Source organism: Podarcis vaucheri (genome assembly GCF_965113315.1).
Source record: "Podarcis vaucheri genome assembly, chromosome: 4".
Classification (NCBI taxonomy): Eukaryota; Metazoa; Chordata; class Lepidosauria; order Squamata; family Lacertidae; genus Podarcis; species Podarcis vaucheri.
The window spans coordinates 15652780-15678113 of record NC_138762.1 but is presented as its reverse complement, the minus strand read 5'-3'; the positions used below and the strand labels follow the sequence as shown (position 1 = coordinate 15678113).

Here is a 25334-nt window from a genome sequence, read left to right as displayed (position 1 = left end):
GCAGGACCAGATATGTGAGGCAGAGGCCTTTGCCATGCCTGTGACAAAATGGAATTTATGCAACAGAGAAGAAAGACACACAAAAAGGGGAGACTGCAGAAACCATAAAAGTCTGGAGAGATAAATTCAGAATTCTCATCTCTGCCAAATATTTTCCCCCATTATTTTTGCAGTTCTGGGCAGCCAGGATATAGAAAGCTTCAACTGCAATGCCAGCAGAGAGGGCTGGAGGAATTTTTATTCCTCTGGGTCCCAGGGACTGAGGGACCTTCCCACTTCCCAGCAGAGCCCTGTTCCTCTCCAGCCTCTTCCATTGCTGGTCTCTTTCTCATGTTTTTTAAAAGTTGGCTGCAGGGCTTACTGCACATAGCATGTTTTTGGAGAGACCATGGTAGGGACAAGTTTTTGGAGAGACCACGGTGGGGACGCGGGTGGCGCTGTGGGTGAAACCTCAGCGCCTAGGATTTGCCGATTGTCAGGTCGGCGGTTCGAATCCCCGCAGCGGGGTGTGCTCCCGTTGCTCGGTCCCAGCGCCTGCCAACCTAGCAGTTTGAAAGCACCCCCGGGTGCAAGTAGATAAATAGGGACCGCTTACTAGCGGGAAGGTAAACGGTGTTTCCATGTGCTGCACTGGCTCGCCAGATGCAGCTTGTCACGCTGGCCACGTGACCCGGAAGTGTCTTCGGACAGCGCTGGCCCCCGGCCTCTTAAGCGAGATGTGCGCGCAACCCCAGAGTCGGACACGACTGGCCCATACGGGCAGGGGTACCTTTACCTTTACCTTATGGTAGGGACAACCACCACCTCCACCTTCACCATGAGTAGGCTTCATTGAGAAACGCCTTCTATCATTATACTCCAGCTTCTAAAATTGGGGGGGGGGGGACCTGCATCCCACAAAAGCACATGTGGAAAGTAGTGGAAATTGCTGAGCCGCTTTATATTTCAGTCTCACCTCATTAAGTTGCATTGCTTACTGACTCATTGTTTTGTTTCTCCTCAAACTGCCTGCTTACACTCACATGAAATTCCTAGTTACTTCCATCCAAAGAGCTATTAACTTGGGAGTTGGAAGGAATAGGGCATGATGATTGCTCTGTTGTTGTTGTTTAGTCGTTTCCGACTCTTCGTGACCTCATGGACCAGAGCACGCCAGGCACTCCTGTCTTCCACTGCCTCCCGCAGTTTGGTCAAACATGTTGGTAGCTTCAAGAATACTGTCCAACCATCTCGTCCTCTGTCGTCCCCTTCTCCTTATGCCCTCAATCTTTCCCAACATCAGGGTCTTTTCCAGGGAGTCTTCTCTTCTCATGAGGTGGCCAAAGTATTGGAGCCTCAGCTTCAGGATCTGTCCTTCCAGTGAGCACTCAGGGCTGATTTCCTTCAGAATGGAGAGGTTTGATCTTCTGGCAGTCCATGGGACTCTCAAGAGTCTCCTCCAGCACCAGAATTCAAAAGCATCAATTCTTCGGCGATCAGCCTTCTCTATGGTCCAGCTCTCACTTCCATACATCACTACTGGGAAAACCACAGCTTTAACTATACGGACCTTTGCTGGAAGGTGTCTGCTTTTTAAAATGCTGACTGCTCTACCTCCTAGCAAAACCTGAATTTGGAGGTTTGTTGAACCACAGAAAGACACAGAGAGAGAGAGACAAGCAAGAGGTGGAGAAAGAGCAATGAGGAACTTTAATACTTGCCACACTTCTGCAAGATTCCAAAATCCAGTAGCAGCCCCAGAGCAACTCGCTTTTCAGTAGCTTGAACACACGGAGTCCTCTCAAAAACCAGAAATACTTACATTCTATTTTTGTGTAATGAATGGAAAGACAGATTCACAGCTATAACAGGAGCTTCTATATAGGAGACTAATTAATGCCATATGTCTGTGCAAATTACTAAACCAGATGTGTTCCAGAGAGTAAGAAAATACTTCATATTCCAGTTTTCCAAAAAGCAACAACCACCAAGTGAAAAAAAATGAGTTAGAGAACAAATCATAACAGTAGTTATCAATGATTTCTTCTTAATATATCTTTATATTCTGATTTTTAATATATATTATATTCTATGGGGGGAGGGATTTGAAGGTCTAACAACAGAGTTGGGTAGCCAAAAGCCAAATTACCCAACTTCAGCAGTATGCCATCAAATAGGGCCCCAATTCAGCAATGTAGCATGACAGAGGTTGTGCACCTCCTGCCTGGTGGTTTCTCTTATATATCTGCTGTTGTTACGTTCTTTCTCCAAAATGACAGAAGGAGGTTTTAACATCACCGTTTTTAAAACATAATTAGTGGTTTGGCAGATGACTGAGAAAGCCAAAATGGAAACAAAATGTGCACTTCATTGTATCCCAATTTAAAACAAAGAACTACTCTCTGGCAAAGAGAGAGGATGAATGAGTGTGTGTGTGTTAGGGGAAACACAGACATGACAGTCGTATTGTAGTGAGACCACACTGGAAATGTCCTCCCTACATTCAGTTCAATTCCTCTCCAGAGCTAAAACAGTGGTAGATGGAAGGTGAGAAGGTTCTTCAAATTTTAAATAGAAAGCAGTTGTTCATGTCTCAGGTTGGCGATCCTCCCTACATGTTTTCAGACACCTCAACCCAACCCATGAGTTTTAACAAGGAGAAATAGAAGATGGGCATAACCCAGACGATAACAATGAAAACCTTCCCAACAAAAAGCTATTGACTAACAACGAAAAGCCCTGACTAGCAACCAGAAGTTGTATGCCATTTGTAAGCTGGGTTGCCAACTTTAAGGAGCGCCATAGCTCAGTGACAGAGTACATACTGTATTTTATGCTCTATAAGACTTTTTCCCTCCTAAAAAGTAAGGGGGAATGTATGTGCGTCTTATGGAGCGAATGCAGGCTGCGCAGCTATCACAGAAGCCAGAACAGCAAGAGGGATTGCTGCTTTCACTGCACAGCGATCCCTCTTGCTGTTCTGGCTTCTGAGATTCAGAATATTTTTTTTCTTGTTTTCCTCCTCCAAAAACTAGCTGCGTCTTGTGGTCTGGTGCGTCTTATAGAGAGAAAAATATGGTGCTTTGAAAGCAAAAGGTCCTCCCAGGTCCACTCCCTGGCATCTCCATGAAGGACTGGGAAAGAATCCAGTCTGAAACTCTAGAAAGTCACTGCCAGTCAGTGTAGGCAAGGCTGAGTTAGGTAAATGACAAAGTAGTCTGGTCTCTGTTTATGGCAGGTTCCTGTGTTCCACAGTGCAACAAGCATGTACAGATTTCTTGAGGGTGTACCAAATAATGATCTGTGGAACTTTTAAGCATTTGCAGATGTCCAAGCTCGCAGCAAGTTTAAAATGTCCCCACAGCATTCAAATTTATTTGCTTTCAGCTTTAATGTTTGGGGTCACTGCATTTCCCAGCACATCCTCCTATATTTAGATGGGGATACAGGTTTTCAGAGATGCCAGGAAATGCTTTCTGCAGTTGCTCCCCAGGAGAAGAAACAAGGAGTTCCCATTCTCTAAACCCACATGGCCTTGTAATTGTACATCTGCCGGTTGATTTCCCATTATTCCTTCGCTTTATTGGACAGGCAGAATGCCAACCACAGAGGCTGCTCAAGCAAGTTGTGCAAGAAGAGAAGAGAAGAGAAGAGAAGAGAAGAGAAGAGAAGAGAAGAGAAGAGAAGAGAAGAGAAGAGAAGATCCATATGTGGTCCAAAGGAAAGCAGAGCAGTATCTTTGGCACCAGCTTGGCTGCAGGAGTTGCCAGAAGGAGGCCTTTTCTTCCCCCGAAGAAGAAACCTGCTTTTAGTTTATTGCTTATTTCAATTTTTACAATGTTTTAAATTCTTGTTAATTGTTTTTATCCATAGTTTTACTGTTTTATATTTTTTGTAAACTACTTTGAGGCTCATTTTACAATCAGGCAGCATATACATTTTATGAAATAAAGAAATAAACCTCCTTTAAAGCTTTCTAAGTTGGTGGCCATCGCAACCTTTGTGGGAGCAAATTCCACATTTTAACTATGTATGTGTGAAGAAGCACTTTCCTTCGCCTGTCCTGAATCTCCAACATTCAGTTTCATTCAGTATCTCTGAATTCTAGCATTATCATGGAGATGCCAGACAGAGAATTTGGCATACGGAGCATGTGCCCTAAAATGAGCTCCAGACTTTCCACATTGGCACACCTTTGTTCCAGTTCATTACACTGTGAATTCCCCACCTCTTCTCCCATTTGTGTGTGTTTTCTGTACGTATGAGTTTCTTCTTGTAAAAGGTGGGCTGTTCTATTTGAAGACAGTCAAGACAGCCCAAAGGTGCTGAAGATACACTTTTAAACCATCAGTGTGCTTCACCTTTTTAAAAAAGGTACAGAGGATCCGGTCCTGCAGTTAATAGAATACCCTGATCCACTGTGCAGCAAAGAGGATGCGCAGTCAAAAGAATTTAAATAACCTAAAGAATTTAAAGGACCTAAAAAATAATTCTGTTTCAATAAACATAGGTAAAGGTAAAGGGACCCCTGACCATTAGGTCCAGTTGTGACCGACTCTGGGGTTGCGGCGCTCATCTCGCTTTATTGGCCGAGGGAGCCGGCGTACAGCTTCCGGGTCATGTGGCCAGCAGGACTAAGCCACTTCTGGCGAACCAGAGCAGCACACAGAAACGCCGTTTACCTTCCCGCTGGAGCAGTACCTATTTATCTACTTGCACTTTGACGTGCTTTCGAACTCCTAGGTTGGCAGGAGCAGGGACCGAGCAACGGGAGCTCACCCCATCGCGGGGATTCAAACCGCTGACCTTCCAATCGGCAAGTCCCAACCTCTGTGGTTTAACCCACAGCGCCACCAGTGTCCCTTTCAATAAACATAGTGTAATACTAGCTGTAGCATAGTGGATTTGGTCTGTTTCACTGACTTTACTGTTCTATTACTCTTTGTTAAAACATCTCTTTGAGCTACTATGTAATGGAATCCCTCTCTCCTAGGAAAAAAAGACATACACTTTTAGAATTTAATGTCAGTTCAGTCTTAGTGAAATATTGGTAGAAATGATTTGAGGAAACACAGGATTCACTGGGCAAAAATGATAAAAAAATCCTACATATTCTGGAGCTGCACGCATTCTGCTAGGCACAGAAAGAATTGCATGGCGTCCAACCAATTTCAAATAGCTGGCATTGTCATAGGCTCCTATGATGTAATTGGAGGGAAAATTCCACAGTATTAACTTGCACTTAATCTTCATTTTGCCAAGAGTTAACATTCTTCAAGCATACATGTTAACAGGGTTACAGGGTTACAGAATTCTAGAAAAGCATTATTTTCTCACACTCTGACTGAACATTCCAGGAAACCTTTACTGTGCTCAGCTTTCCGCAAACATCACATTTGAGACAAACAAGTGTGAGATGTTTCAGCTCCCGGGACCATATTCTTAAACTCATCTGTTTCTTAAAAAAACGAAATTTCTCTAGACCATCAAACTAAACTAGGGTTGCTAATACAAAATGCTCAAATTTTAACAAGCGTGTGTTTGTATGTACAAAGGGAAAAGAATACATGTAGAATGGAAGTTTGTTATCTTCTCCACAAATTAACATGATAGCAGCAAAGCATTCAGACAACAAGGAGGGAAACCAGAGATGACTGAACAATCCGTGAGAACGGAACTTTTGAACCCACTATAATAATGACATCTTTGTGATACGAAGGAGAGGGGTGAGGAGATCAGATGTCTAGGATCACATCACTATTTTGCTCCGTAATATGCCTGTGACTGGGGCCTGGCATGCCCTCAAGCTGAAACTATACATGAAAAAAAGGGAAAACATGCCGAAAACAATATTAATTAAATAAGAATCAGCTTTAAGAGTAACTTTCACTGTTTTTTCAGTCTATAAACTGCAGGAAGCAGTTTGTGAACTGAAGATCTCTTTCATGCACTATACATCTTATCAAACAGACAGATCATTATGCTGCTAAGTCAAGAGTTAAAAATAAAAAAGCACAATTATTCAGCAGTTTCAAGAATTCCTTTCTTAAAGAAGAAATGCCTTGTTTAAAAAGGTGCATTTCAGAATTACCCTTGTTTGGACTGTGTTTTTAAAATTATTCCTTTCTAGCAGCCTCTCATGCCTGGCACTGCCTGGGAATTCTACACCACCACACCCACAAAAAAAATGTATTTTTAAAAAAGTGGTGGTTAAAATCAGCACATTTTTGAAAGGTTAGTCCACAATCTTGATTCAAAACAGTGTCCAATTGTATCACATAGACAAAAAACTGCTCCTTGATCTCAGGAACCATCATGCAAACTTTGGTTACAATATTTTAAAAGCTGTTCAAATGCAAACCAAACAGGCTAACAACTTTCCAAAATGTATAGTAGATAAATCCTGGTATTAAATTTTTTTTCAGATAATAAAATAAAAAGTTCTTTACTACATTTGCATGCAACCAATCAGTCCAGGGAGCTCAGACAAGTGTTTATCCTCAAAGCAACCTTTTGAAGTAGGCTAAGTTGAAATATTGTGATTTCCTTGAGGTCACCCATTGAGTTTCATATGATTGTGTTCTGTGTGACACGTGTGTTGCACTTTTGAGGGGTGCAGTTGGCAATTTCCACGAAGTTTTACCTAATTAAATGTTTTCCATGGGGTAGCAATGATAAGACTTTTGCAGAGAAAACCAGTGGAGCCTTAAAAGCTAATAAACTGGCATAAGCATTTGGGGATCCAAGTCCAGTTTGCCATACTGTAAGCATTAAGTGAAATCCTGGTTTGTAGATATACAAATGAGAAACTTTTATGGTGGGCATTGAACAGTAATGGTTACTGTAAGTGATAATAAGAACTTAAATAAATAGACTTTTTAAACCTTTTAATAACACTTTTAACCTTTTACAGTAGCAGCCTGGTGATGAGGAGGGAGAAAGGTTGTTTTCTGCTGCTCCAGAGAAGCGGACACGGAGCAATGGATCCAAACTACAAGAAAGAAGATTCCACCTAAACATTAGGAAGAACTTCCTGACAGTAAGAGCTGTTCAACGGTGGAATTTGCTGCCAAGGAGTGTGGTGGAGTCTCCTTCTTTGGAGGTCTTTAAGCAGAGGCTTGACAACCATATGTCAGGAGTGCTCTGATGGTGTTTCCTGCTTGGCAGGGGGTTGGACTCAATGGCCCTTGTGGTCTCTTCCAACTCTATGATTCTATGATTCTATGATTGTATTACTAAGATGACTGCATTGACACCTACAGTCAGACAGAGAACCATTATATAATAATATAATAATAATTCATTATTTATACGCCGCCCATCTGGCTGGGTTTCCCCAGCCACTCTGGGTGGCTTCCAAGAGAATACTCACAAGAAACACAGGTGTTCTGGCATGGGTAAGGCAATTAATACATGTATTTTGATTTTCTAAAAAACAAACACACATTGTCTCAATTTAGCACACAAGTAGTGGCATTAATTAGGGACGTGGGTGGCGCTGTGGGTTAAACCATAGAGCCTAGGATTTGCTGATCAGAAGGTCGGCAGTTTGAATCCCCGCGATGGGGTGAGCTCCCGTTGCTCGGTCCCTGCACCTGCCCACCTAGCAGTTCGAAAGCAAATTAAAGTGCAAGTAGATAAATAGGTATCGCTCCGGTAGGAAGGTAAACGGCATTTCCGTGCGCTGCTCTGGTTTGTCAGAAGCGGCTTAGTCATGCTGGCCACATGACCCGGAAGCTGTACGCCGGCTCCCTCGGCCAATAAAGCGAGATGAGCACCGCAACCCCAGAGTCGGTCACGATTGGACCTAATGGTCAGGGGTCCCTTTAGCGGCATTAATTAAGAAAGAGGGTATTTTACCATTCTACAGATGTGATGTACCTGGTTTACCAATGCGAGGATAGCTACAATTTCTATTATTGATCCTTGTAAATTATTCCCAACCCCACTACTAGTAATATCTCAGCAATTATCCTCCCTACCATAAAAGGTTAAAGCTGTGGCTGTCTGCAATGTTTGCATCTCATGACCATGCAACTTCCACTGTACAAGTTTCTCCTTTATAGACTTGCCGACTTGGATTTCATTTCATGCATCTGACTTGAGTGGGCTTGAGAGCACGGAAGCTTATGCTGTAATAAACTGGTTAGACTTGAAAAGAGCCAGTTTAAAGTCTTTTAAACCCATCCTTCTCATGCACACTTCAAAATGAACTGGCATGATTAGAAATAGGGAATTAGGAAACTGGTGATTCTGATTAAATTGTGATGATTAAGGTCTTGTCTCCAATTGCAATGTTTTAAATAGAATTTCAGCTATGAACTGGTTTCATTCTTTGCTCGCTTCCATAAACCCACATACAGTGGTACCTCTACTTATTTTCACCTTCGGTTACGAATCCTTCGGGATCCGTACGAAGCAAACCCGGAAGAATTTTTTCGGTTTTCGCCATGCACACATGCGCAGAAGTGCTCTAACGCCTTGTGCGCATGTGCAGACACAGTCCCTCTGGTTGCGGAAACCTTGGGATCTGACCAGAGCTCCAGAATGGATCACATCCGCAACCAGAGGTACCACTGTATGACCCTTCCTTCACACCTTTCACAATCACACCACTAGAGCCATTCTCCTCCCTCTCCCCATACACATAAATGCATCACTCCTTTTGCAGTCACATACCCTAATTTTCAAGAAGATCAAACCTATCCATTCTTAAGGAAATCAGCCCTGAGTGCTCACTGGAAGGACAGATCATGAAGCTGAGGATCCAATACTTTGGCCACCTCATGAGAAGAGAAGACTCCCTGGAAAAGACCCTGATGTTGGGAAAGATGGAGGGCAGTGTGGTGTAGTGGTTAAGAGCGGTGGACTCGTAATCTGGGGAACCGGGTTCACTTCCCCGCTCCTCCACCTGCAGCTGCTGGGTGACCTTGGGCCAGTCACACTTCTCTGAAGTCTCTCAGCCCCACTCACCTCACAGAGTGTTTGTTGTGGGGGAGGAAGGGAAAGGAGAATGTTAGCCGCTTTGAGACTCCTGAAGGGGAGTGAAAGGCGGGATATCAAATCCAAAATCCAAATCCAAACAAGGAGAAGGGGACAACAGAGGGCGAGATGGTTGGACAGTGTTCTCGAAGCTACCAGCATGAGTCTGACCAAACTGTGGGAGGCAGTGGAAGGCAGGAGTGCCTGGCGTGCTCTGGTCCATGGGGTCACGAAGAGTCGGACACGACTAAACAACTGAACAACAACAAACCCTAATTTTCATGGTTATGTGAACACTATTATTATTTCCACCCCTTCATTTGCCACTCAGCTGTCATATTCACACCTCTCTCATGACATTTGCTAACATATCTGTAGTCCCAATATAGTGATTTGCCCTGGCACTTTTAAATTTAGTGAATCATCCCCATTCCTACTCCAGAGTAGTGGAGCTAAGGGCTATGTAGCATCCTGTGCACCCACCGAACCATGGTGCTAGGCAGCATCCTAAATCTATGACCTCTCCCTATTTTAATGCTAAATGTCTCTCTTGGGGCCCCTTCAAGTAGAATTAATAGATCCTGACTTGGACAGGAGTTCAGACAAATTAGGATCTTCTGAAGTTGCTGACACAGACCCTTTAAATTCTCATTATTTTTGATGAGCGGAACTTGCTGGGCACGGCAACTTAATTCAAGGAAGCCAAACGTGACACGATTGCGGAGCTTATTCCAAATATGTCTCTGTGGAAGAGCATGTTCTATCACAAAAGGTCTTTTCCTGCAACATCCCAAATCTTGCCGAGTGTTTCATTCTTGTCCGATCAGCTGCTTCAACCAGAGGAAGTAGATCATCTGCTTGATCACACAGATGCTATCAGATCCAGAATAGCCTACAGATATAAGACCTCTTATCGCTTGTTACATTCAGGGGAGAAAGCTCAGAACAGGCCAAGTCCAATACATCCCTGCTCTCACCACAAAGTAGAAACTGGAACAGGCTGCGCCTGCATTTATTTGGATATGATTCCCTTCCTGAAGACCAGATCCATCCCCAGAAAGAAGTTCAAATAAACACACCACAGCCCAATTCACTTACTTCTGCTGGGAGGGAAGAGGCTTGCGAGACCTAGAGACTCACACAAGGTGAAATGTTCTCCATCTGTAATTATGAAAAGCTGGGAACTAGATGAGCTAATCCTATCAGAAACCATTTTACAGCCCCCCCCCCAACTCCACACCATCAGGTACCTGCTCTAGGGACTTGGCAGAAGCTCATTCACAACACTTGCCAGGCAGCTGCCGAGATATTGCTTCAACCCTGGCCATATCCCAGTTGTTTGGCTGCCCAAGAAACATGATCTGTGCAGAAATCTCAAAGCTATTTGTGTGTTCATTAGAATATAGATGGGCAGTAAGAGAGCCTTGAAATTCAGCTTTCAGTAGGAACCTGGATGCGAGCCAGATCCGTCTCAATCTATTGCTGAAAACAGGAGCATTTTGAGATGCATTTTTCACCCCTGCAAGCTAGCAGAGAAAGGTGTGTAAGACGGTCGTAGAAACCAAGTTGGCAGCTTGCCCTAAGAGAAAAGAGAGATGCTGGGAAGAATCTAAAGACCGGCTTCACAATGTTTAGGGGAAACACACTGCTCCTTAGCTCAGCAACCATATATCATTTGCCATCCGCAGCCTGACTGTACTCTTCTGCTGGCATATGGATATTATTTTATACCTCCAGCTTCCCAGTGCCCTTTTGCAGCCAATAAATGGGAAATTTGCTGACATGGTCCTTACTGTTTAACCCCTGAGACAAAAACACCCATTCTTTATTTATTTATTTATTTATTTATTATTATTATTATTATTATTATTATTATTATTATTGATTGATTGAATTTATGTACTACCCTTCATCTGAGGATCACAGAGCGGTTTACAATATAAAAACACAAAAATACATACCCTCATAACAAACAATTATCCTCCACACACACAGTATTTATGGCAAATACGTTCAAATTCTTGCAGGTTTAATTTGAGAATTACAGCACAAAATTGCCCAGGATGTCTTTAAAACAAAACAAAAACCCAACAACCTCAAGACTTTGAGTAAAAACCTTTGGAAATCAGGGGAGCAAAGGGTTGGATTCGTAAATAAGACGAGTGTTGCTCCAAGAACTTCCCTGAGAATCATACCATTTTGGGAAACATGGGAGAGGATCACAGTTGCCTTTGTCCAGCAAATCTTTATTCCCAAAGTGCTATTTTCAGAATTATATCCAGGTTTTCTATATCTGATATAATATGGCAGAAGGCAGGTGACACTATGAAATAAGCCTCCTTAATGACAAGTATCTCAGTTAATTTATTTGGGGCCTGAGAGGCTTCAAGAGGCAGGAACTTAAAAGACAGATGTCTTGCATCTTTCATGGTCCCTTGGTGATGGTCCTCAAAACACAAATGACAACTATTGTTAAAGGCAGAAAAAGAGGGTATAGAGAATGGCAGGCATGGCTAGAAATAAAATCGCAGCTCAAAGCTCTTTAAATTCCCAGTGCTCTAAAGTTATGTTCAGGACTGACAAAACCTTTACAAAATAGTCAGACATCAACATAATGGCTAAGAGCGAGAGGAGAAATGGGTGACCTCTGAACCACTAAACATTCTCCAAAAAGCGGGTCTTGATAGAAATACTTCAGCAACAAGGAGAGAAATGTGCTCAATCCTGAAGGCAATTATATTCTTGAATTTCATTACCTCCCCTGATACTATTAGACTTCTTGGAGATCAGTCAACTTCATGACCATAACCAGTCCTGAGGTAATTTTTCACAACCCTGTGACTGTTGTTGAACAGGAAAACCAGTCCAAGAATTATCTGTCTCACTTGGATGAATGACACTTGGCAGCAACGGGTTCCAAATCTCATGCCAAAACCTTGTCAATAATTCTGTAATCCATATGTAAACAGCAAATAACACAGCTTTCAGCACAAAAACCTGGTTTCTTATGTGGAAAGGTTGACAAAAGTAAACTATATTCATAGCCAGAAAGGCTATGGAGATGACTCTCCTGGCATGCAGAAAAGCTCTAAGCAGGAAATAAGGGGGAAGATTTCCCTCAAATATTCAGCATTATAAACTGCAAATCCATCTGGACCTGGAAACAAGCCAACAATGAAGAGTCCTTAGTGACTTCTCTTGTTTGAATAGTGGGTTTTTTTTATTTAAAAAAAGCTGTTTGCTTCAGTGCAATGTGAGGGTCTGTTATTAATTCAGAACTAGTCTTGCTTTTCTCTGCCTATCCCCAGCACCAGCTGCGCTTACCACATTGACAGAAATTACCTTAAATATCTTTTTAAATAATGCATTATTTTAATATATACTAGGTGATGTGTACTGGTTAAAACCACCAAGGATCTGACCACAGGCTTTTCTGTCTATACTCATCCAATCTGTATCATTTTCTCAGCTTCCCAACAATTTAGCTTTTGGGGATTTCACCACCAGATTAGCACTTCTGAACTGAGCAAGTATACTTGGAACGTCCAAGTATTAATCTCTCCAATTCTGGCTTTAACTGCATTTTCAGTAAGAGCACACAAACACTCAGCATCTGCATTTTTCTTTTCTTTTACTTTTTATTTCAGAAATGTTTATGCCACTTAACATAATAATAAAAACTCTACACAGTTTCCATTAACAGATCAAATCTGTTATAATATCCTAAAAATGAATTTAAAATAAAATGCAACTATACATCGCAAACAAAACAAATTAATTATCTTCATAACCACAAATCTGAAGGTTTGGTCCTTTTATAAAACTCGGTTATATATGCTTTCCACTTTCAAAGTACAGAATAACTCTTGCAAGTACAGCATCAAGCTCTTTCTAGAAAGATACACAGGCTGAACAAACCTATGAAGATATTCTTGCAATCCTTTAGTTGCAAGTTTGATTTATTAACCTGGAGATGATAGTATCACCCTTTAAACAACTGTTCGTTCACCTAAAGGCAATCACGAACCCTCTATATGCTTGTGTTCATATTGGTATTCATATTGGTATTCCTTATAAAGGCCAAAATATATGGCGTTTCATGGTGTACTCTTCCCCATTAATTCATACACTATATCTTGTGAACTCTGTTCCATCTGAAATACATACACACTTCAATAAGCAGCAAGCCAACTCACACATATATTCCAGCTTTGCAATGTGTCAATTGACAAAGAGTTTTTGAAGAACTCCCTGGACAACAGACTGCAGGATGGTTCATTGGTAAAGCCTTTAACTGACCCTTTTTACCAAAGGTACAAATTCTGGGTACAGTGAGTCATCTTTAATTGCTGATTATATCCCCTGTTGTGATTAAAGCTTGGTGGGCATATGCTTTGAATTGTTATATGGTAGCCTGGTGGGCATATGCATTTGTACTCAGAAAAAACTGAGTTGAACCCTTCTTTTCAAAGTCTCAATTTCTGCTCTCGCTGTAGAACCCTGCTAGTTGCTGTATTTTGACTGATGTTCTAGTTATTTCAAATTCTAAGATTAAATTGTGTTGTGATGCAACACGCCCAAAGATCAATAAAACTGATGAAGTACAGGATATAAATTGAACAAATAAATAAATACAATATTAAGGAACAAATCTTGCTGAAACTGAACATAACACATGTTCATCAAAATTGCTCATAACCTCTCCATTACTCTGGATTGCATTCTCTTAGGTCCATTGCAGATGGAATACTGGTCAAGAGACCAGGAGCACCTCCCTTCTCCCACTTGAATTCCCCTACCTTTTCACTATGTCAGGGTTCCCCATGATTACTATGGCACAGCTACAACTTTGTATTATGGTCACCATGAAGCAAGGATGACCAAAACCTGCTAACAGCTTCAAACCCTGTTTTCAAATTGCAGTTACAATTTTCAAGAAAAAGTTCTGCCTTCTTAATTGTGCATGAAAGCTTTTACTTTACGTCTTTGGTAACAATCACCACTAAGTTCAACAATGAAACAGGGTCATGTCACAAATATTGCCCATTATACAAGTGGGATCTGGGAGGGAGGTGAAGTTGCATTTGGAGGGTCCCTATTCACTGTTCCAAGAATCCACATCTTATTTCAATATACTCCATTTCCTCTCCCCTTTTCCCATTTCCTGCATCACTCTCAACATTCAACATCCTATGGCAACTGAGCATGCTCAGTCCTCAACGGACAGTGGGGGGAGTGTGCCTCATTAGGTTTCTTTTCTTCTAAAGATTTACTGTAGTTCTCCTTAGCCTGTCACCTACCCTCCTTCCTGTGTATGATGGAGGGGTCCTGCTCTTTTGACAACATAAGAATTGCATCTTCCCCCGCCCCAAACAGAAAATAATGATGATCTACATACAGAATTATCTATTTCTAAATCATCATCATCATCATCTTTCAACAGCTCTAAGTATTTTTTGCCCAAGATGGCACCAAGTTCAGTTCTAAGACTATAAACAGCAGGAGAAAACAAACACAGTCTTACCTCTCCGTGTCTTAAAGGAGTAATTGTTCCTCTTGACACCCCCATGCGAAATAGAGTTTCAGTGGCCTGCATACAAAAAAGTAAAGTTATTTCAAAAAGCAGTCAAATCTGGAATTCTTTTTTCAAATATCCACAAAAATAAAACCATACCTACATGGCAATCCTACACACTAGCTTAAGAGGTAAGTTCCACTGAAGTAAATGGGACTTACTTCCAAGTCAACGCAGAGAGGACTGCAGTTATTAAATAATTTCTGTACATTGTATTCTTTCCAGGTGGAAGTGTTAAATGAAGGAAATTTTTACACAAAGAAGTTGACACTTTGCATGCTGATGGGGAAAAACAAACATGAACATACACATCCACACCCAATAAACAGCATTTTAAAATGTTACTTTATTACAGAAAAGTAATAACAGATATATCTCATGAAATGAAGAGATCTGTCTTCTGTGTAGCTCAGCTCAACAGCTTTTAGAGAAAGCTAATTATAAAGAAAACATAAGCCTTTTCAACAATGGTCACCCACAAAATAATGCAGGCACTGAATAATCCTCTTTTCTGACCACCAGTAGCATCATGCAGTGATTAAAAAGATAAAACAAAGAAAGAGAAAAATAGTTGAACAAATTGCTTGCCGTTTTTATCAGTGTTTCTGACTGAATGAACTAAATGGTTGGGTTAGAAAGACTCATCCCATTACAAGAGGAATGCCCTTTCATTCATTGTAAGCAGAGGAACATGACACAGATAGCTTTTTAAACGCACAACATACATGGTGAATTGCTTTCCTAAAATCGCATAGTGAGGTGAGCATGAATGCATAATACTTTTAACTGTCCCTTGCACTTTCCACTGGTTTATAAGCATTTTATTTCCTCATACTTTTAACTTTTTGTTTCCAATGAATGCCCCCGCCTACTCGCAAACTTTTATTTATTAGCTCATTTACACCCACATAAGTCCATACCAGCTCCAATACCTACTTCTGTTTCTCCCTCTTGAAGATTAAAGGGGTGAGAACCTCATGCAACCTTTTGTGTTCTTCAGAATTGATTCCTTTCATCCATTCTTTCCACCAACATTTTAAGGATGTTTCACCCAAATAGAACATTCTGTCAAGACTGCTAAGCTCCCTTTGTTTCCATTGAAAACCAGTGGTGTGTGTGACTTTCCTTCTTCTCCCACTGGCAAGAGATCTCTTTTAATATGCTTGTACTCACACAGCTAAAATGAATTGTCAAAGCTCCTAAAAGAAAAAGAGAGGTGTTCACATCATTTGTGAATCTAGGGCCACAGATTCCTTGATAGGATCACCCCTCACATGCGTTGAGTGCAGCTAAGAAGATTAGAACTAGACTTCCTACTTAAACTGGAGGGAAAGGCCTAACATGCATAAAAGCTTCAAGAACAGGAGCAGCAGCAGCAGCGGACTATTTAAGGGGTTATGTAATTAGCCAATACAAAGAGCAAGACTGGGAAGTATAAGAAGATGTCATGTTAACATAAAACCCCCCGTGGCTGTAGCAAAAATGTTAAGTGAATTAATAAAGTCTACCCGTATAAAATTCACTTTATGAAAAATTATTTTAATTTTTAAAAAAGTTTAAAACCTCATAACATAAAGGGGGAATTGAGAAATTTGAATTTGGGGTGGAATTTGGGTTGAATTACCTGAATTAACACAGAAATTTAAATGCTTTGGAAATTTCATACACAACCTCAACATGCTCTGCTCAAAGTGTCTTTCAGATTTTAATAGCGCACTACTGCTGAACAGAATTAGAGCAGCAATGCACTTAAGCTCTGCTCCCATGAAATAATCCAACAGTTTTAATATTCTACATCAGAATATTGACTTGACCACCATACTTCCATGTTCCGATAACCTCCAGACTGTATTATTGCAATGCGCTCTACATAGGGATGCTCTTAAAGATGACTCAGAAACTTCCACTGATAAAAAAATGTAGCAGTCAGATAACTGGCTGGGCATCTAGATCAGTGTTTCCCAACCACTGTTCCGCGGCACACTAGATGTTGCCTGGTGTGCCGCGGGAAAAATTAAAAAATGCGAAAGATTTTTTTTTTAAAAAAGTCAAATTTTCGATTGGGGCGCCGTCACTAGATGACCCCTGGGGTTCCCTCCCTCCCGCTCTGCGCCTCCCTCCTCCTCCTCCTCCTCCGGGGAGGCCCTTCCTGGCTCTCGGCCAAGGCTTGGCGGCTGCCACTCACTCACTCGCTCGCCCACCCGTCCCTCCATCCCTGCACCCGGCCTCTCCCCCTCCGTCCCCGGCGCGGGGGCTGCCGGGATCCGTAGTCCCCTCGCCCTTGGGCTCTGCGCCCGCGCGGGGTGCGCGAACTACGTTTCCCAGCGTGGCCTGGCGTTTTGTTTGAAGCGCTCTTCTCCCGGCCATGGAATGAGCGCGGCGGCGGCGGCCGGGCAGGCAGGGGCTCTTCCGCACAGACCCCGCGCAGCCTGCCTGCGCCCCCGCGGAGATCAGGCGGCAGGATGGAGCCCGGGGATCCCCGCGGAGGCGGAGCGGCGGAGGCTGCCCCCCAGGTAGGGCTGCGTCGGGGAGGGTTTATTTTTGCAATGCTGCATCCGCGCCGGAGGGGACGCATCGGACCGCGGGGAGACCCCTTGGCGGGCGTGCAAGGCAATGCATGCGTGCAGGCGTTGCATGGACTGCAGTGTAATGCAATGGCAACGCGGCGCCCTGCATGCATGCATGCAACTTCCACCGGCGCTCCGGACTTGGCAGGTGAGGGGGGTCCCCAGTGGGCGGCAGAGAGAGCCGGGAGGGCGAAGGGGAGCCGGGGGGGAGCAGCGCTGCTCCCCGAGCCGAGCCCGGGGGGAAACTTCGGCGTCGTTGCGCCGGGTGTTGGAAGCGGAGGCTGGCGGGGGCCCCTCACCTGCAAAACCTGGTCGCCTCTCATATATTTTGTGCATTGCATTCATCGCCCGCTTTCTCCTCCAAGGAGCTCCCGGGGGCGCGTGTAGTTCTCCCCGTGTTATCCTCGCAACAACAGCCCTGCGAGGTGGGTCAGGTGAGTGGCCCAAGGGAGCACCCAGGGATTGTCCTGGCCAGGTGGGGTGATTTGAACCCTGCTCTCTGCCCGGTCTTCGTCCTCATTTAGCCCCCACATGTGCATGACTGTGCATGACTGAGGTTTCCCCCCCTCGTCTTGGCTATGGTGTGAGTCTGTGCTGTTAATTAATGGGGTTCTGCCTTCGGAGAAGATGAGCCAGCCCTCAAGGAGGTGATTATGTAATTTGCTAGCAATTCATGTCCCTCCCGGCGTGACGCTGCGCGCTGACGTCACGGGGCTGTAATGGTGGTGTGCCTCGAGATTTTTTTCATGAAACAAGTGTGCCTTTGCCCAAAAAAGGTTGGGAAACACTGATCTAGATCACAAGTTAAAGTGAATGTATTTGCCATATAACCCATGTTTTAAAATAGCAGCATTATTTGCCAGTTCACTTCTGGGCCCAGTCCAAAGTGCTCATGTGCTTGAATAGAATCTCATGAAAAAGCACCCTGAACTCTGAAAAAACTACCATAGTAGGTGAGCGCATGCTGTTAGTAAGCACTCCAAAAATCCAGCTTTTGCCATGGTAGCCTGCACCTGAGAAGGGAAGCTCTGGTTTTGGCCTAAAGAAGCAAGAGAAGAGCCTCCATTACTGTAACTGAGGCAGTGCATGTTCAAGCAAAGCTGAGTTACGCCGCCTCTCATCTTAAATGCACTGATTGCTTTCTCCTTCACTGTAAATCTCTGCCATAGCCCTGTAAAGGAAACTAAAGCATCAGACTCCTTGAAGTGTTATGCCAAGATATGATCACCTAAAATGTCACTCCTCTGGCTTCTCCTATCCTCCTTCTGTATCTGAAGAAGTGTGAATGCACACGAAAGCTCATACCAAGAACTAACTTAGTTGGTCTTTAAGGTGCTACTGGAAGGAATTTTTTTATTTATTCCTTCTAACCAAGTTTGTTTCAATAGCTCCAGGCTTTTGCCACAAGAGCCAAAAAGACATGTTGATCCCTTTTCCCCTGGGAAAGCAGAATAAGGATGATTTTTTAAAAGATCTTTCTCAGACATTGAGAACAAATACTTCCTGGCTGGCACCATTTCAATACTTTTAACACCTGATCATTGCCAGCAAGACAGTATTTAAGAGGCTTTGTCTTTTCTCCTTACCAACAAAGGTATAAAAGAGCTATCAGCTCCCTGCACAGGGCCTTTCTTATGTACTTTCCCCCTACCCCACCCTCCTTCTCCTTCCATTATCTTTCTCTTTCTGTTGCTAAAGAGGTACCTCAAACTACAACACATCTACCCGCAGAACAAGGGCATGTATTAAATCTGCCTTCTCTCTTCCCTCTAAAGCTTCTATCCCTGCCCCCACCCTGCCTTTCCATTTTCAGCTTGCTTTATTTCCCTGATTATGCTCTTTTCTTCTTCCTGGGTTGTCTCCCCACAAAATCCCACTCTACTTTGCTCATTACACACAGTGCAAAAGCAGAGCTTTAATACTCTGCCATTGACCCCAAGTCTCCCACTTGCATTCTTTTTAGTGTTACCTACAAATGTGCTCAAAGCTCAACCTGCCTTCATCCTCTGACCACTTACAACTCCATCATTTTCCCTATCCCTCACTCAGCAAACATTCTCCCCACTTCTCCTGTTTTGGTTTTATTGCATCCTAGTTTTTCAATATGTTTTAGAATATAATTTAACAGTTTTGTTCATTTTATACTTCTTAACCCTTATACTTCTTCTTAACCCTTGGGGTACCAAATTATAGGTTGCATCCAGGTTTCAATATCAAACGATCCAAACGGGGCGGGAGACAAATCAGAGTTGCATGCAAGAACTGCTTTCTTGCATGTAAACTGCACACTTCACAATGGTGAGCCTCTTCTTCTCAAAGACTCTCCTTCAACTCTAATCTGGCAGCAACCATTACAGCAGGCTGTAGGGGAGGGAGAGATGGGAAGCAGGGCCCATACCGTCAAGTCTGCTGAAAAACCAGCTACATTGGGTTCCTCCAGTCCCTGAAATGTTTACATAACAACTGGTTGTTTTAAGTATTACAGTCATACCTCATGTTACGTTCGCTTCATGTTACATTCTTTCAGGTTACGTCCCGCGGTGACCCGGAAGTACCAGAAAGTGGTACTTCCGGGTTTTGCCGCTCGCGGATGCGCACGAGCGCTAAATCGCGCTTCGCGCATAACCACCAAATCGTGCCACGCAGCTACGGCGCTTCAGGTTGCGCTCTTTTCATGTTGTGAACGGGCCTCCAGAATGGATCCCATTTGCAACCAGAGGTACCACTGTATTTGAAAACTGGTGCCTGAATTTGCTTTCCCCCCCCTTCTCTCTCCCCATCCCTTTTTTTCTTTTATGTCACATATTTTAGACTGTAAACCAACAGGCAGGGACGGCCTTGCTTTAAGTGGTTTTATGCAAGCAGCTCTTCAAACCTTTTTGGTTGAATAGCAAGTTAAAAATACTGCAAATATCCTATTTACTGGAATCTAATGCTCACCTTTTTTTGGCCAAATTACATTACAAAAATTAAGGTGCACATTAGATTCGATGGCACATTTACATTTGCCAGCAAATACCTTGTTTGGTTTCAAGGTTCTGAAAACTGAGGTGCGCATTAGATTTGACGGCGCATTAGACTCAAGTAAATACGGTAAATAAAGGCATGGCATCTCAAGCTGTTATCTCGGCCAGGAAAAAAGAGCAAGAAGCCAAAGGGGTTCACAATTAGAACTTAAATAAATCCCTTCCCAGCCTCCTGACCAAGGTCATTAGGAAGGAGAAAACGTTAGCTCCATATTAAGACACACACCAACAGCTAATGAAGAGCCGCTTTAGCCGGAGCTCCCAATAAATTTATGTTCTGCCACTAATCTGGTGCCAGTCTGGGCAAGTGTGAACCCCTCCTCCTGGATGACTATGGATTTGCAAGCCAGGAGGGGATGCAATCCCAGTTGGCGGATTACCCTCCTGTTGAAAAAGGAAAGAATAGTTCTTCACATTTCAAGTACTGCCTGTCATATACCGTTTCATGTACATAGTAGCATTCCTACGCCAATTAAAGTAACTGCTCGATTATCAAATACAACAGCAAATCCACTTTGTAAAGATCAATAAAATAAGATGAATTCTATTAAAAGTCCTTTCTATGCAAAACTCAAATGGCCTGCTGTATCAACAGACTCCTAGGTAACCTGCACCCACAAGTATTAGATTAACACTGGATAATCCAGAGCTTTCCAAACTGTGTGTCAGCTGCAGCGTGTAGGTGTGTTGCAAGAACGCTCCCCATGCTCTTCAAGGGGCTGGAAAGCGGTTAGTTTATCCTACAGTTTGCTAGTAAAACTGAACTGCCATGTCACAAAATGATGCATGTCTAAAAAGTGTGTCACCAACATGAAAAGCTTGGAAAGCTCTGGGATAATCCATCCGCCCTTCAGATAAGTCAGGGCACATGTACAGAAATACATTTAGGCAATGAAATGCTGTGCCACTGCAGACCTTTAAAGGGGTCCTGAAAACCTGCTTGTTTTCTATTGGGTTCTGTTAAACAGCATTGTAATCAGGTTGCTGATTAAATAAAGTTTAGTTATAGTTATTTATCAGATCTTAGTGTTTTCAGTGGTCTAGATGTATTTTAGTATTGATGCTGATTCTTATCAGTTCTTTGTTTTTAGTGTTACGTATCTATTGGGGTTTTTTCTAAGCTTACTGAATACGAGGAACAACCACCAGTAACAATGGATGTGGACAAATACAATTTATAAAGTTTCTCCAAATTTAGAATTGTGAAATAGCTTCCACATGGAAGCTCACGGAAACTTTGGGAAACGCCAGCCCACCCCTTCCCAAGCACTGAAAAGGCATTGTGGTATCTAATCAATGGCCAACTCAATGGGGGACTGACTGGGAACATACCCAAATAGTGTATGAAGGATATGATAAATGAAACTACACTTGGCACATAATGGGGCACACAAACACTTTAAGATTGCTATATACTGTATAGCCAAGATGACTCCAGAGCCAGAAGCGGATTCTGATTAAGAATCCTAAAGGAATTTGATCTCTGCAAATTCCACTATGAACTATCTGATCCCACACCTCCCAAAGAAATACAAGAAAGTTACAAATTCAGAAGGAAATGTGCTTAAAATCCATAGCTAAATGCAATTTTTGTGCTGGTTTCTGTCATGAGTCCCAAGTGTCCTTGAGGGGCTGGTCTTTTCAGGACAATGGGTGGGGGGAAGTTTAAGGAAATGCCCAATGGCAGCCCTCGTAAAGCCACATTACAGCCCCAGGAGTCATCCGAGCTGCAAGGGGGTGGGGAGTTTGATGCCAGAGAGGAACCCAGTGGGTTGTCACCTTGCTGGGGCTCGTCCTGCCTGCCCGACTCCCATTTTGGTACCCCTCCCACGCCACCAGAGCCTCTGTCCTCACCAGCCTCTGATGATGAGCCTCCACACCCCCACTGAAGGCATCCAGTGCTTTTTCTGATTCTGAGTTGGCACTGTCATCTCTTCTATCACCTAGGTAGGACATGGAGACACCAGAGCTGGCACAAACAGACAGCTCAGGCCGAGACACCAAGGTGAAGTTCCTGTTTGCTGATGCAAACCCAAACTGAATCCTGCTTTGCACACTGAAAAGCCGTGCTCACCCCTCTCCTTTATAACAAGAGCCCAAGGAGCATGTCAACTGTTGGATCAATCTCTTAGCTTGCCTAGCCACGCGCCATGCCCTGTACCTGTTGTGCTGATGATCCTTGCTTTGCCTTTCTACCATATAATAGTTATTATTATTATTATTATTATTATTATTATTATTATTATTATTCCCCGCCCATCCTAACCCAATACAGGGCTGCCTTCAGTTGTCTTCTAAAAGTTGAGTAATTCTTCATCCCCTTGACATCTGAAGGGAAGATGTTCCAAAGGGCAAACACCACTACCAAGAAGGCCCTCTGCCTGGTTCCCTATAACTTCTCACAGTGAGGTGGACCTCAGTGTCCAGGCTGAACAATGGGGGTGGAGACGCTCCTTCAGGTATACTGGGCCAAGGCCACTTAGGGCTTTAAAGGTCAACACCAACACTTTGAATTGTGCTTGGAAAGGTACTGGGAGCCAATGTACGTCTTTCAGGACCATATTGACCTGAGCAATAATGTCTACAGTAGAAAATGAGATCCGAGTCAAAGTCTGTCATCCAGCAGGAACCAGGACTATTTCTTTGTTAAAAAAATAAAAAATTGCAAAAATGGAAATGGAAAAGATTTATGAGTGAACACAAAAAAGTGACTCTGGACAGAAACAGACTGATTAGCCCATCCCTAGCAAAGTGAAGTGAAGCACCTATGAATTAACTTTATTAATAACTAGCTCCACTCCATGATAGTATTATGCAAGATATTAAATGGGAAGAGTGAACTACAAAGCAAACATGCTTCATATGGGAATATTCGGTGTACACTGGGTATACAGACACACTTGTAACTAACTAACTAACTAACACACACACACTCTCTCTCTCTATATATATATATCAGAGAAAGTGTGCATTCTGTAGAACAATATAAATTGGCCCTCATAATACTCACATTGAAGCTGCTAAATGGGAGCATTTTCCAAAACAATATGCATTTTATAGGCGGCAATTTCCTTCAAAATGACAAACAATGCAAGCGCATTTGACTCCAAGCCTATCTTTCACAACTGAATAGCACATTGTTGTTTATGAGACTAAATGTCTAACAGCACAAAAATTGTTTCTGGTTGGTCTATAAGAGGGATGAATGGCTGTACTCTAGGGAACAGCACTGATATGGTGGCCAACCAACTGCAATGCTAAGCAGGATAAAAACATGCAAATAAATAAAACTAAACAGCAAAACAATAACCTCCCCTTCCAACAGACACATTTAAAAGGCTGTAGAATATTAATCAGCCAAAGGTCTGGTGGAAGAGTAACATTTCCAAGTGAAATCAACAGGACGTAAAAGCCCTAAATTTATGCCCAAAGAAATACAGCAATATATTTTAGCCCTATAATATGTAGCAAACTGTTGTATATTTTGCTCCAGTTCCATGTCACATCCTTTTTCCAGAGTGTTTACTCAAAGAGTAGGAGTCTCCCTCACCCGACATTCCAAGAGACTGGAAGCATGGGTCACACATAGGAGTAGTACCAGATTTAAAGTGCCCCTCCTTCTGTTTCAAAACCTGGATAGTGGCCAGACCACCCAACAAATGACTCTTAACTCTAGTCATCCCAACACAAAATATCGTTGAATTTAAAACAAATGATCTTGTAGCACCTTAAAGGCAAACATGTTTATTGTAGCATAAGTTTTCATGGGCCACAGCCCGATTCATGCAAGGAGTTAATAATTAAATTCAATTAAAATGTGTGCTTTCCCCCCTAGAAATGCATATTACTTCATCACAGACCAGATACAATGTGACAGCAGGCTGCAGTATTATATTTCCTCATAACATTTAAATAGCATGTCAATTATTTTGCAAGATAGCATGCCAATTATTTTGCTCATATCAGTTTTCTATCATGCACAGCATGGATTCAACCAAGAACTTGCAAACTCATGAAAACCTCTAGTTCCAGTATTCATAGCTATCAAAAAAGGTTTTAACAGCACATCTTTCACAGAGATATAATATGCGATTATTGTTAGAATTCAACCCCCAAAGAACAGCTGAAGCATTTCCATGAGAGTTAAGTCAGCCATGCTCCTTGACACTTGGTAACTTGCCTGAATCCAGCAGAAACTGCCACAGATAAGCAGCCCATCAGGCCAGCCCAAACAAATGAGATGCAGGTCTGCACCAGGAGGCAAACATCAGAAGCATCTTTTTGCATTGTATTGCACCATATTCCATACATAAATAAGCTATGGGAGCCAAAACTGCCGACCCAGAAAATTATGCAATTTAAAGCCAACCTTTTCCCAGATTTAACTTTCTGAAACCAACTCACAAATTTTCCTTAAACATGGATGTAAGAAAATTGCTTCAAAGTTATGAACAAAGATAAAGAAGATTAACAATTACCAATATTTGTGTTGGAACTATCAAGAAGAGACGGACAGCTTTTCTCACCATGTGGTTGAAATACAAGGTGTAAAAAAAAAAAAAAGAGCTTTTTAAAAATTATTTGTTACATTTATATACCATCTTTTCTTCCAAGGAGCTCAAGGTGGTGTACATGGTTATCCTATCTTTTTCATCCTTACAACAACCCTGAGAGGCAGATTAGGCTAAGAGATGGTGACTGGCCCAAGATCACCTAGTGAGCTTCATGGCCAAATGGGGATTTCAACCCTGCTTTCCAGGTCGTAGTCTAACACTCTAACCAAATTCATCTTCCATTATTTTTACTAAACTATGTGAAAACAAAGTTAGATCTGAAGGAAGAGAACAGGTTTCTACACGGTTGCTGGAGCCAGCATTTGGGGTTTTGAAGCTATGGTCTGACAATTTATCTAAGGTATCAAGAAGGAAGACAGAGTCAAGGTAACTTTTTGTTACAGAAAAATGTATGTTGTGACAATAATAAAGTGGAAGTGGGGGGGGGATCTGAATAGATGAATTCCTGATCCAGCTAGAGCGATGCTGATTTTATATAAGCATTCTTGTGTATTTTTAAAAATAAAATGGCAGGGTAAAAATGAGTAAATAATATACAGAAGCTAGAAAATGTGAACCAAGGAGCTATGTCCTATGCATACAGTAACTTTGCAGTAAAGGTAAAGGTAAAGGACCCCTGACAGTTAAGTCC

General features: G+C 42.5%; 1 protein-coding gene across 1 annotated transcript in view; it reads right to left on the bottom strand.

Annotated features, from left to right (window-relative positions):
- The window catches only part of TMEM135 (transmembrane protein 135), a 169280-nt gene that overhangs the window by 88913 nt on the left and 55033 nt on the right, over nucleotides 1–25334 (bottom strand). The window contains exon 5 of the mRNA XM_082219420.1: nucleotides 14486–14551. Coding sequence (XP_082075546.1) covers nucleotides 14486–14551 — 66 coding nt within the window. The remainder of the gene's footprint in view (nucleotides 1–14485; nucleotides 14552–25334) is intronic.